The 13,795-nt window shown below is 38.8% G+C and overlaps 1 protein-coding gene across 1 annotated transcript in view; it reads right to left on the bottom strand.

Annotated features, from left to right (window-relative positions):
- The window catches only part of LOC122558080 (coiled-coil domain-containing protein 73-like), a 132,383-nt gene that overhangs the window by 49,296 nt on the left and 69,292 nt on the right, over positions 1–13,795 (bottom strand). Inside the window, exon 12 of the mRNA XM_043706399.1 lies at positions 9,199–9,303. Coding sequence (XP_043562334.1) covers positions 9,199–9,303 — 105 coding nt within the window. The remainder of the gene's footprint in view (positions 1–9,198; positions 9,304–13,795) is intronic.

The raw sequence follows: 13,795 nt of genomic DNA, 5'->3' as shown, positions 1-13,795 counted from the left end.
TTGGTAGAGGTTTATAAGATGATCAGAGGAATAGATAGAGTAGACAGTCAGAAACGTTTTCCCCGGGTGCAACAGAGTGTTACAAGGGGACATAAATTTAAGGTGAAGGGTGGAAGGTATAGGGGAGATGTCAGGGATAGGTTCTTTACCCAGAGAGTGGAATGCGCTGCCTGTGGGAGTGGTAGAGTCAGAATCATTGGCGAACTTTAAGTGGCAATTGGATAGGTACATGGATGGGTGCTTAAGCTAGGACAAATGTTCGGCACAACATCGTGGGCCGAAGGGCCTGTTCTGTGCTGTATTGTTCTATGTTCTATGTTCCACATCCAATAGGTTGTCCTTAGATCTATGTGCTCTGAAGTTGGGTCCATGCAACCTTGCTGTTGTTGATAAGATTGCATTAACACAAAAGCGATAATGTAACATTATATTATTTTGTGAAAGGTACATGTTGTGTTCAGTATTCAGTGGTAGCTTTGTCATTTCTCAAGTAAAATTCATTTTGTCATTTCATTAAGCTCAAAAATGTGATTACACCATGTTCATAATTTCAACTTATGCAAATATACAACTCGAAATCCATTTCTCAGTAAACTACTTTATTTCATTTTACTTGCCAGCGACCATTTTGACATTTCTGGGTTTAGTTAATCTCATCTCATGGACACTTGGTTTTACAAATTATTTTGTTAAAATGTATAAATCTTAACTTTCTTAGGCACTGATGAAAATATATACTTATAATAATTTTTAGAGTAGAAAAAGCTGATTTAAAGGACTGTGGTGAAAGTCCAATTAATCTATCTGTAAATCTTAATAGAATGACAGGGACCTTTCTCTAATGTAAACAAAGTTTTAACTACACAACAGAGCATAAAGCATTGTTTGCATTAATATATGCTCAGAGTTACTTCGATGCTTTTATTGCTTTGTAGATGATTCACTGGAAAAATTAACCAAAATATGGAATTCTATTGAGCAAATAATTGAAAATGAATCAGATTTGAGAATTCCTCCCAACCTACAGATAAAAGGACAATCTGAAGTCAATTTTGTGTTATGTGTCAGTTTTCAAGAAACTTTAAATCAAACATTTTTCTTTCTTTCCATTACCTGTTTGGGAAAAACAAGGTACATTTACTAATTTGAAACTTTGAAAAGTTAGGATATTTTATAATTCATGGTGAATTAAGGATTATTAAACCAATCATCTCTAGTGCCTTCACTAGAACTATACACATTGAAAATTATGGCAAACTGTACTTTTTATCATATCCACTTTTTTTAAACATGGTTGGAAATAAGCATTTACAAGTTAGGTGTGCAGTTACAATTTATTAATAAATACATTGTCAGAGTATGATAACATCCTCACTATTCTTCAAGTATATAACTTCTAGTTCCAGAATAGTATCCTCGTGGATTTTTCCCCACTCATTCTTAATACCCGATCTTTCACTGAGGTAGAATATTTACAATCTCAAACTTTTTTCTGAAACTTTATCAAATCTTTAACAGAAATTCTGGTCACAAAAGACTGTCAAAAGGAGAAAGTTTACACATTTGTACAAAAACAAGATGAAGGCACAAAACTTGCAACTCTATCATACTTTGATATCGGAAAAAAAACTCCACACACGAGTGTAACAAGTCAGAAAACAATAGAGAAGACAAAGAATATTTTCTATGGAATGACAAAAAGCTTAGTGAAAGAGGTAGATTCTCAGGAAGAGTTAGGAAGGGAAAGGCAGAGTTGGAGAAGCAGGCAGACCTGGAGGTGAATTGTAGAGCTTAAGACCTAAATGCCTGAATGTGTAGTTGCCAATGGTGGGTTAAAGGATGAGGAGCATGTATATGAGGACAGATTTGGTAAAACTGATGACAGGTAATTGGCCTGAAATGTTAGTTTAGTTTCTCTCTCCAGCAACGCCTTCAGATTTGCTGAGCATTTCCAACATTTTCTGTGGCTTTGCATATAGTATATGTTATCCATTATAATAACAACTACACCATATTGACTTTGAAACATCATAAGGACATGAAAGGAAACTCTGTCCTTTATTTTCTTCTCAGTTCTTCACAAAAGAATCTGCCAGATAAAACTACTGGCATTGTGACTGCTTTCAGATACTTCACAGAGAGCAAGTATAGATAAATGTGATCATGCTTTCTCTCAATCAGTCCACCTATTATCAATACCAAGTCAACAAAGGAATGTAAACATGCCCTTACAACTCATTTTTGAAGTAATGTCACAAAAAATCATGCCATAAAAAAGAAAGCACTGTTTCCAATTAAAAATATCAATTTGAATTATTTTTTTCCTTTTAATCTACAAGACACAAACATTTTTACTTTGTTTTGTTAAAAAACCCACAGCTGCACATCAAAGAACTACTAAAACCTATACTAGATGAAAATTGTGGTCCCCTTTAAAGCTGGATTTTTTCCAATAATTGTATGACTCATTTTGTTCTTGTATAAAGTCTTTATGACAAATCTTTCGATCTGAGAAGACATGTCTGTATTGAGATAGCCAAACCACAATAAAGTTTCGAGAGCCATTTCTTTACACTAGCATATCCTTTCCTTTCCTGCACCATTTTCCCATCAGTTATCCTATTACTTCCATCATTAATGTTAAAAATCACACAACATCAGGTTATAATCTAGTGCTTCCAAATAAACCTGCTGGACTATAACCTGGAATTGTGTGATTTTTAACTTAACCCAGTCCAACACCAGCTCCTCCACATCATTATTAATGTTGCAAGATAAAGGAGATACACCAGGACATTTGAAATCAACTGCTCCTATAAATGACTTAATTGGCAAGTTAGAATTAGTTCCAACTCAAAATGAACGTTAAGATATGCAACTCAACAGAGAACCTCAAAATCAGAAGTCTCACACATGAATATGGCACTTTCCTTAAATACTGGGGGCAGGAATGACAGTGGTTCACATTTCTCATAAGCAGCTGGTTACTTAAGTCAGAAGTTTCCTCTACTCATTTGTGACTGACAACAATGCATCTTTACCCAATGAGTTTAATGCATTCTATGCTTGTTTTGAAGGTAATTCTAATGATGTCATCTGCCCCAATAGCCTCAGCTGCATTAGTACCCACAGTCATTGCTGCAGAGATCAGATCAGTCTTCATGACAGTGAACCCACGGAAAGCGATTAGCCTCGACGGAGTTCACAGCTGTGCACTCAGATTCTGCGAGGAGCAGCTGGCGAGAGTATTTGCAAACATCTTTAACCTCTCCTTACCACAAGGTTTGTGTAAAGATTTGTGGCTTGGGTGCCGGTTATCATAGCTGTGTGTATGTGCACTGAGCTGGGAAGTTGATTTGCACAAGTTTTGTCCCCTGTCTAGGTGACATCTTTAGTGCTTTGGAGTACACACAATATGACAGGGAGTTTATCAACAAGGACTGCATGTTCAAACTTCTAGATCTGTGCTTCACATTCAACAACCAAATGTATGAACAGATCAATGGAACACTTATGGGATCATCCACTTCTGGGCTCATAGCAGAAGCAGTGATGCAAAGATTGGAACAAACAGCCCTAACACAAATCCAACTCAAACTCTGGATCAGTTACATAGACAACACTTTTGTTATCATTAAGAGAACACACACCAGATTATCTACACCATACATGGATCAGATTTACGAGAGAGGAGGAAACCAACAATCAACTCCCATTCCTGGATGTGATGTTGCAAAGAACACAGAATCTAGAATGCACCAAAAAAGTATACAGGAAAGCCAGACAAACCAGCCAGGTTGTGAATTACAACAGCAACCACCCAAACACACACAAGAGAATTTCTAGAAGCTTGGCACTCAGCCACAGACTCCATCAATCACATTGACCTAGACCCAATACACCGGCCACTACAACAAACAACCAGAACCAGCAACCAGAATCAGCAGAGACAAAGCCAAATAAATTCTGGAAGACACAGAACAGCAGCACTGCACAGGAGGCTCCAAAGCACTGACGATGTCACGTAGACAGGGGATGAAACATCAGCAAATCAACTTCCCAGCTTGGCGAGCACTCGCCCACAGGTTCCCAACTGCTTCAAGAAGACCACTATTAACCACGTGCCAAAGAAAAATGAGGCCTTAATTACTACCACCTAATTGCTCTGACATCCATCATTATGAAGTGCTTTGAGAGGTTAGTAATGGCACACATCAACGCCAGCTTCCAAATTGTTTTGATCCACTACACTTCATTTACCATCATAATAAGTCCAGGGCAGATACTAGTTCGCTGCCCCTACAAGCATCCCTGAAACAACTGGACAACAAGAACACCTACATAAGATTCCTATTTATTGACATAACTCTGCCTGCAACACCTTAATTCCAATCAAACTCATCTCCAAACTCAGAGACCTACGGCTCTTCTTCTGCAACTGATCATCTACTTCCTGACCCACAGACCAGAATCAGTAAGGATACATGACAACACCTCCACCTAAATAATCTCACTGAATGTGCGGCCAAATTCAGCTCTAACTTCATTTACAAATTTGCTGATGACACCATCGCAGTGGGTCGGACCTCAAATGACGACAAGTCAGAGTACAGGTCAACTTAGTGACATGGTGTAAAGAAGATAATCTCTTCGTCAATGTCAGCAAAACAAAGGAATTGGTTATCAACTTCAGGAAGCAGAGTGGAGAGCATGCCTCGGTGTGTATCAATGATGCTGAGGTGGAAGTGGTCGAGAGCTTCAAGTTTCTCAGAATAAATAGCACCAACAATCTATCCTGGTCCACCACAGTCAAGAAAGTACACCAACTTCCTCAGAAGGCTAAGCAAATTTGGCATGTCCACAGTCACTCTTACCAAATTTTATGAATGCACCATAGAAAGCACCTTAACTTGATGCATCCTAGCTTGGTAATGGCAATTGGTCTACCTAAAACTGTAAGAAATTATAGGGATTTGTGAACCAGCCTTCCATCCACTGACTCCATCGACACTTCCTGCTGCCTCAGGAAAGCAGCCAACATAATCAAAGATAGATTGTTTCCCAGTTATACTTTCTTCAAACCTCTTCCATTGAGCAGAAGATATACAATTTTCAAAACACGTAGCAACAGATTTAAGAACAGCTTCTTCCCGACTGTTATCAAACTTATAAATGGACATCTCATATATTAGAGATGATCTTTCTCCATACCTTTTCTGTATCTGCAACACTATATTCTGCATTATGTTCTATTACCCTGATGTACTTATGTAAGGTATGATTTGTCTGGTTAGCATGCAAAACAATACTTTCACTGTATCTCGATACATGACAGAAATAAATCAAGTTGTATTTTGGTAGCCTCGGAGAGTGAGACCTGAAGTGTGCAAAGTAAAAGCAGGTTTGAACTTTGCAAATTTCTTTGGATAGCTTTTGGAGACGTAACGTACCCTCTGGACATGGTCCCATGCCACCTTTGGGTAAGGTCAGGTGCCATATGGAATTGCTAAAAGGTGTAAATGTACATAAAATAAATGGATAAACTCATAAACTGTCATGCTCATTGGAACTGTAAATGGACCTGTCAGAATCAACTGTCAAGAGAACTGTCAAGAAAGCCTGTCAAAAGTGTAATGAGGACCTGCCAAAGGGAACTGTCAAGTCACTTAAAAATCCTACCCATTAAATATGTGAACAAAAAAAAATCTGGAATAACATTTCACTTTGGCAACGATGGCAAACAATCAATGGCACAATCTGATACTGAGGATGTAAAGTTCAAGAAGATTAAGACCTCATTAGTTAATGAAAGCATCATCACAAAACTACTCCTACCAGCTGAGCCAGCAGTCTTACATGCAAAAAGAGAGGAAGCTTGTCAAGGTGGTCAGCAGTGATCAATCAAGGAGGGTGAGCACACTGCACGGTAACTTGCTATATCCATCTTCCACGTACACTTTTTGCCAGAAGCTGCACGTGCCTCAACTGAGTGGCTGAGTCTTAAGATCTAAGGGAAGTAATCCTCAGTAAGGTCAAAAGGAACAGCATTCAGTCAGATGGGCCTGGTAAAGTAAGCAAAGAGCATTGTCTGATATCAATCCAGGGCTTAGATACAATCAGTCAGCCATTTACAGCAGTCAGTAGGTCCAGTACAACCAGTCCAGGGGGTAATGGTCACTCTGTCGGGAAGCTCCACAGATATCAATCAAGTGTCTTGACTGTCATTAGTCCTGGCTATCCATCCAAATTAGTCACATGGTTGCCATGGTCAGTCTTGTGGACCTGCATGTCCTTGTTTATAAGTGACTAAATGCTACCATAGAGGTGTAATTATCATAAGATATAGAAACAGAATTAGGCCATTCAGCCCATCAAATCCGCTCTGTCATTTGATCAAGGCTGATATGATTCTCAGCTGAAACTTTATTGCTGGAACAGCACAGCAGGTCAGGCAGCATCTAGGGAACAGAAGATTCGACGTTTCGGGCACATGCCCTTCTTCAGGAATGAGCAGAGAGTGTTCAGCAGGAGAAGATAAAAGGTAGAGAGGAGGGTCTCCTGCTGAACACTCTCTGCTCAGTCCTGAAGAAGGGCCTGTGCCCGAAACGTCAAATCTCCTGTTCCCTGGATGCTGCCTGACCTGCTGTGCTGTTCCAGCAATAAAGTTTCAACAGTTGAAATGCTGTGCTACAGGTTGGTTGGGTTGGTTCGTCCGGGTGGCCCAGAGGTGCTCTCTGAATCGCTCCGCAAGTAGGCGGCCTGTCTCCCCAATATAGAGGAGGCCAGACCGGCTGCAGCGGATGCAGTAGATGATGTGGGTGGAGGTGCAGGTGAATTTGTGGCGGATATGGAAGTTTCCTTTGGGGCCTTGGAGAGAAGTGAGGGGGGGGGTGTGGGCGCAAGTGTTGCACCTCCTGCGGTTGCAAGGGAAGGTGCCGGGAGTGGAGGTTGGGTTGGTGGGGGGTATGGATCTGACAAGGGAGTCGCGGAGGGAGTGGTCTCTAAGGAAAGCTGATAGAGGAGGGGAGGGAAATATATCCTTGGTGGTGGGGTCCGTTTGGAGGTGGCGGATATGATTCTCAACCTCATTCTCCTACCTTCTCCCCATAACCTTTGATCCTCTTACTCATAAAAAACACGTCTCTGTCTTAAATACACTCAATGATCTGTGAAATGAGTTCCACAGACTCATCAACCTGTAGCTCAGTTCTAAAGGACAGTCTCTTCACTCTGAGGATGTGCCCTCTGATGCTGGTCTCTCCTAATAATGAAACATCTTCTTGCTGTCCACTCTATCCAGGCCTCACAATATTCTCTAAGTTTCAAACAGATCCCTCCTCATCCTTCTAAACTCATTGTGACCCAGAGTCTTCTACTGCTTTTCATATGGCAAACAAATCAATAAGGAAAGCAAATGGTACACTGACATTCACTACAAGGGGATTCAAGTACAAAAGTAAAGATATTTTGCAACAAATCCATGAAGCCTTGGCAAGACTGCCTCTGGAGTATTTTGTATTTTGATCTCTTCATCTAAGAAGGATATACTTGCCATAGAGTGAGTTCAGAGGTTCACTTTCACCAAACTAATTCACAGGATGGCTGGATTGACATATTAAGAGAAATTAAGAAAAATGCTTTGAGAAATGACAGGTGATTTAATTTAAACTTACAAAGTTCTTGCAGTGTGTGGCAGATGAATGTAGATAATATGTTGCCCTTTGGTAGTTTCAGGAGACATAATCTCAAAGTAAAGAGAGCCAAAAGACTGAGATGGGGAGGAATTTCAGATGGTGGTGAGTTTTCGGAATTCCTTATCCAGAGGATTGTGAAGCTCATTTATTGAGCACAAGCAAGATAGAAAATGATAGATTGCTGGTGACTGATAACATCAAGGTGATCTACTATGGGGGCTAAATGGTCTAATACTATTCCTGAGTTCTTATCACCCAACATAAACCTCATAGCACAGGAGGTCACTTACCTACTGTGCCCATCATTGAACAAGCCACAGTTAGTCCCACTCCACTGATCTTTCCTAAATCCTTCTTTTCCAAGTAGATCATTCTTCAAGTTTAATTTAGACATATGGCTTTGTTAAAACAGATGTTCATTTCTTACTGAAGAAAACAGAAATTGCTGGAGAAATTCAGCAGATCTGGCAACACATGAACAGAAAACAGAGTTAACATTTCAAGTCCAGTGACCTTTCTTCAGAACTCATTTCATCTTGTTTTAACCATAGTTATATTAAATGATCCAGAGCTTTTTTTTCAAAAAAAACCAGAGAACTGGTCGTGTTTTTATTTGTTATTGCAGATCCATCTGACTTTATATCCTTTGCATATCACTCAAACATTACAGCTATTAGGTCTTTCAAACATTGCTACATTTGCTGTATATTTAATAACTGACTGTGAGGCACAAAGAGAGAAGCTCCATCAGCTTGATCAATAACCTGCACAAGTACTGAATACACAAATAAATCTATTCTATATAAAGAACACTTATTCTAAGAGAGTAAATTTATTTTCTTCATCACGTTATTTCCTACTTCAAATAGCCAAAATTGCAGACCCTGCTTGCTTGAAAACCAATCAGCGCCCACATCCAAAATAAGCAGTGCAGCCCATCAGCCTAAGATAAGGAAAGTATACATAGAGAATAATAGAAAGGAAGCTTAGAAGTAGATGCAATTTCTGCTGACAGCCTTGTTTCAGCTAAACTCCTACTGGTAGCCACAACCCAACTCCCACCAGCAACCCTGACCAAATGTCTACTGACAGCCTGATTTAACCTGATTCCCAATTCACACATTCAAATGAATGGACTTAAAAGTAAATATCACTTACTCTTAATATGAAGATGATGGGTATGCTGGGCATAATAGTTTAATTAAACTATAAGTGTTAGTGGTCTTTTAAAAACAATAATACAAAGAAACAAATTATGCACTGAATGATTGAAATTAATGACCAGACAGGTGATAAGTCAGATGAAGATAGGTTTAGTTCAAAATTATGCTCTGTAGCACTGATTACTGTAAAAAGGGAGGAGACGAATTGGAGATGCACCAAAACATTTTAAAATAGTCTAGCTCTTGTGTTCAACACCCATGGACCATTAATCATAAAGCACTGTTGGAAAACTTCACAACATGTGGTATCAATAGAAATAACACACTATAAACATTCTGACCTGATGCTTCTCTCCATAAACTTTTAACTCTTTTTCAGTTCTGTTGAGTGCCAGTTCCTGACGCTGAAGCAGCTGCTGAGTTTGATTAAGTAATTTCAATACTTCCTATGGAAACAAATAATTCTAAATGTTAGTTTAGAAAATATTTTGAAAAATATAACTAAGAATTCCAGAGTAAAACAAAAATTCTTTAGAAACAAGCAATCTTGGATTTGTGTATCCTGCATTTTATTCATATTTACTCACTGTTAGATCCATAAATGCATTCACTATTGCCTAATATTTTCAAACACTTAATGTTTTGGTGGAAGCTACTGCAAAGAATGATAAATAGAAGACTGTTCAAGGTAGCAATAAAATGCATGAATTCAAACGATCTGTATTATCTGCAACAATTTGAACATTATCTGAATCCTGAAGAATAGCCTATTACCATCTGACTCCCCTTTTACTGACCACATTTCAAATTACAACTCAATAGTTTAAGAAGTTACAAAATAAACACATTGATCATGCACAACTTAAATGCAAGAAATCCTAAATCAGGGATAAAATCACAACAAAATTGAAAATAGGAGATTCATATTGCTTCTAAACTGTTTTCTGCATATATGAAAAATTAGATGTGAACAAATACCTGCGCAAGACTGGTAGAAAGTCATAAGAGTTTTATTCCAATGTTACTTAAAAATAGAAGCATGTTGCTGATTATAAGTAGTTTATGAAAGTTATTCCACAATGAAAAAAAAACTAAGGACTGTTCAATCTTTAGTTCTGCCCAGCCAGTTTATTACTCTCAGTTGTTATATGCAAGTTAGTTTAAAAAATGAAGTACATGTTGAAATTTAAGTAGAAGCAGTAGTGAACTGGTATGGGGAACAGAGTCAGGATAGAAGACTAGGGGAGTAGACTGGGGAGTAGTCGAAGGCTGGTGCAGAAGATGCTGCCACATCTCAGTTAATCCAACTCTCCTGAGCTGTCCTGACCTGATTGTTGCTGGCAGCTCCCATGCTGGTACAACTGGACTCCCACTTGTGTCACAACTCACACAATGAAAAGAATAATTGAACTTACTGCTGGTAAGTCAGCCACAACTTTACTGCTTTCAATAAAACTTCACTTTCATGTATCAAAGAAAGATTTGTATTGACAGTAACATTTGACAAAAATTGTTCTGGAATACAAAAGCTATTTTGTATAATAGACATGGTAGCCATATTCTAATATCAAAACCAAACAAATAACAATGGGATGAAATATGCATTTACTTTTTTGCAGTAATAGATGATGGAGGAATTTTGGCCACAACACTGGGAGAATTTTCTTCTTTTCTCTGAACATTCTAATAGGCATTAATTAAGAAGGAATCTGAGAGAAGACAATATAAACTAAATGGCAAAATTTTAAAGTGGGTACAAAATAGAGACATGGGGGGGGGGGGGTTGGGGGCTTCACAGACATAAATTCTTGAAGGTGGCAGGACAAGTTGGCATGTTGGAAAGAAATATGATACAACAGCTTTGCCTTGTACGACTATATAAAAGCAATGAAGTAATGGTGAACTTATATAAGTTCACTGGTTAGACTCAAATGGTGCATTCTGACTAGCTCCATTTACCACAATTTAAGGAAGAATGCCAATGCTTTTGAAGTGACGCAGTGTGGATTTTTTAGAATTGTTCCAGGATGCAAGATATTTGTTCTGTGAACAGACAATAGGAGCTGCGATCCATGAAACAGAAAATGTTAACAGGAGATATAATGCTGAAGTTAAAGTTAAGATAAACTATATGAAATGAAAATTATTTCTTGAGCAGAAAGAAAGGTCAGTAGACCCAAATATTACCTCTGCTTCCTCTCCGCTGATGCAGCCACACTTGCTGAGTTTCTCCAGAAATTTCTGTATTTGTTTCAGTTTTCTGCATTCATAGTTCTTTGTTTTTTTTTTAAACCATATTTAAAGCCCAGTTGTGCACCAGGTCAAGTGCTGCCAACCAGGAATTGCCTTTCACAGTAGACACTGTGTAACAGCAATAAAAAAGAAAAATTTCTGAGGGAAATAAGTGGCATGGATAATACTTCAGTGTAAATACAAACTCACATTCGTAAATGTGTTGCTGTTTTACGTTGTCGCCTATCTGAACAATGCAAATTGTATCTGTAGTTATAAGAATCAAGCCACACAGGCTATCTATCCTTAGCGCCACATCGTGTGAGCACCCTGTGTAAGGGATTGCTAACCTTTACCTCACACCCAGCATAGCATAATGTATTGCCACTGTTCAATGTGGAAGCATGACTTGCTGATTATTGAATGGTAAAAGCAAGGCAAAAACTAACAAAAAAAGTTATCAATGCCTCTGGGAACAAACAAGCACTACATGCTTTTATATCAATAACAACTTAAGAGTCAAAGAATGATAGTTGTACCCAACTCAATTGGAACCAACTTTCAAAACATATTACCTCGCTTGTTACACCTGATGCTGCATTGCTCTATCATGCTGATACAGTGATGTTCTTCATGCTCAACTCTTCAGTATCCATCAGGTCTTCTCTTTGGCTGCTCCATTTCTGCATACCGTAGCACATTAGGATTATGGGACACACTCTGCAGTATCCTCCAGACAATGCCCCCAGACCAATTCCAGCATAGGAATTTCATCCTCAGCAGGACTATCTTATTGCCCACAATGACACCAGTGGAAGAATGGACTGCAATACATCTATACTCTGCCTCAGTTGAGAGTTGCACAGCATAATCATGATTGCAGAAGATAACCCTCATCTCTCAGTAATCGTTCCAATTGGACATCTGGCCTGTGAAACAAAACAGGACCCCTAACACAAAATACAGTCATCACTGCAGGTTCCAGAGTTCTTCAAAGATTTGTTACCATTGATCACAGATGACATGTACATTGATAGAACGGAAGCCATTTCTGTTGGTGAAGGCAGTTGCAGTATGATATGGTCCCTCAATGTAATATATGTGCTGTTTGTAGCACTCTGTAACTTGGAGAAGATAGCCATGTTGGCAAAGCCCAAACAGCCCTACTCCTCAAGATCACAGGGGAAACGAAATGATTCCCCGGCACAAATTGTATTGATAACAGCTTGATACATTTATGGGTTGAGGATTGAGACATCCCACACAGGACCCCAGTGGATTCTTGGAAGAGCCAGTTGCATATAAATACAGTTGTCAACTTGATGGCCACTGGGATAGGATGTTCATCTCCTCTTCAGATCACAAGTTTCAAATAAGCAGATAGCATAACTTTATGACGGTATCCCAGGACATCTGAGGTTTGCAGGGGAAACATGCTTTGTTCATCTGGATTAAATGGTAGAGAGGACAATATGCTCCAGGTCTACTGCACTTCAGCTGCGACTTCTTTATATGGAGCTGTTCCTCCATTCCCACATCATCCAAGAAAGATACCATTGCATACAAGAGCATGTTGGCACATCCCTACAGTTCAAGGTGAGTGCAACTAAACTCTGTGTCTTTGTGCAGCCTATGAGACATTATGAACTTTGTGAACTTTTAAGATGACCTTTGATTACTTCTATTACACAGAGATGACGATGATCAATCTGTAATGAGATGGTCAAGATTGCTTGTAACCAGGACTGGCATTCCCACATAGTATTCTGCATGTAGTGCCCGACTATGATTACAAAAAGCAGGCAACCTACTTAAGTTTGGTTGGCATGGGTGGACAGAAGGGTCTTTCTGTGCTGTATAACAAAGAAAAATCCTCAAGCTGTACTGTGAAAGTGCTTGATAAGTCGAATGGCCCTTGAAGGGCTTCACATTGTTCACAAATAGAGATGTATGGTCAGACAGAAAAAACACACTTACCCTGCCTCTCTGGGTGTCGCTGCAGCAATTTTCTACTTCTATTGTGTCAAGACCACTTTTTGTTTGAACTGGGGAAAAATACTGCTTTAACCCAAGGAAGCTGTGTAAGAAACTATTTACGGTTTTAAAATCAAGTTACTAAAGCACATTATGAATTGCACATACAATGTTGCCGGTTTAGAGAAGTGAGGGAAAAGTCCAAACAAGTCGAAATCACCTAACTGTGTTCAGGACAATTCTGCTCAGAGACAGGCTTTTCAATTGGCACCAGTTGTTATGGCTTCACGAGAGCTCAGCATGGTAAAATGCCTCCACTGGTTGGTATTTAACCCAGACTATGAGTGTTTTGTGTTAAACTTACATATAAACTTAAGACAGAAGAACCCCCTTAAGTTTGCAGCATTCATACCTCTCTCTCTCTCTCTTTTATATATATATATATATATATATATATATATTCCACTGCTCTGCAAAACTGTCCTCTCCAATGCTTTGTTAAAAGAACAGGAAAATACTATATTTCAGTTGCTGAAGGAGAGAATACCAAATCCCACAGGAGAAAAAAGACATCTAGATCCAATCAAGCAAATGGTAAATTAAGGACTGGAAAAGTCTAAATTTGAGATTTTGGACTGATAATTCAGAACTACATTCCTCTGACTATTATACTTTGTTTCCTCAACTCATTACTTGTTTTGGTTTGTTTTTCTTCATGTGTCTGTGAAGGTG

This window comes from Chiloscyllium plagiosum, chromosome 16 (genome assembly GCF_004010195.1).
Source record: "Chiloscyllium plagiosum isolate BGI_BamShark_2017 chromosome 16, ASM401019v2, whole genome shotgun sequence".
NCBI classification, from domain to species: domain Eukaryota; kingdom Metazoa; phylum Chordata; class Chondrichthyes; order Orectolobiformes; family Hemiscylliidae; genus Chiloscyllium; species Chiloscyllium plagiosum.
Note: the sequence above shows the minus strand (reverse complement) of the source record. Positions and strands in the feature narration are given on the sequence as shown.